The 423-nt window shown below is 31.2% G+C and overlaps 1 protein-coding gene across 1 annotated transcript in view; it reads right to left on the bottom strand.

Annotated features, from left to right (window-relative positions):
* The window catches only part of LOC106689572 (uncharacterized), a gene marked incomplete in the record, with an annotated part of 14,532 nt that overhangs the window by 2,256 nt on the left and 11,853 nt on the right, over nt 1-423 (bottom strand). Inside the window, 1 exon segment of the mRNA XM_067051206.1 lies at nt 232-282. Coding sequence (XP_066907307.1) covers nt 232-282 — 51 coding nt within the window.

Raw genomic sequence — 423 nt, 5'->3', positions numbered from 1 at the left:
TCCATTTAACAGACCTAGTAACAGACTCTCAGCCATGTTACATGTTATATTGTTTTAACATGGTAAAAGAAGGAAATATTTCTCCATTTAACACACTTTAACATGTTAAACTAAAGATCATGAATACCCCTTCTATATCATTTGTACATAGAAACTGACAATACAATTATTTAAACAATAGCTATAATTAAGTATTAAAATTGCGATAAAAAATTATTTTAATAAGATTACCTGAATGGCTGCTATCACTGCTCTTATCTTTTGATTTACTGTGACTTCCACCTGTTGCAACAAAAATTTCACTATTATTATTATAAATACTATACAACTGTTGTGGCGAGGGGGGGGGTTCGTGACTGAAAAACTGACCTCTTCCCGAGAGTAAAATGTTCAATAGTTCGGGTTAAAAAATAAAAAACGGAG

This window comes from Halyomorpha halys, unplaced genomic scaffold, assembly GCF_000696795.3.
Source record: "Halyomorpha halys isolate HHAL.00 unplaced genomic scaffold, Hhal_1.1 Scaffold1397.1, whole genome shotgun sequence".
NCBI classification, from domain to species: Eukaryota; Metazoa; Arthropoda; class Insecta; order Hemiptera; family Pentatomidae; genus Halyomorpha; species Halyomorpha halys.
The sequence above is the reverse complement of the archived record's forward strand: the minus strand, read 5'-3'. Positions and strand labels throughout refer to the sequence as shown.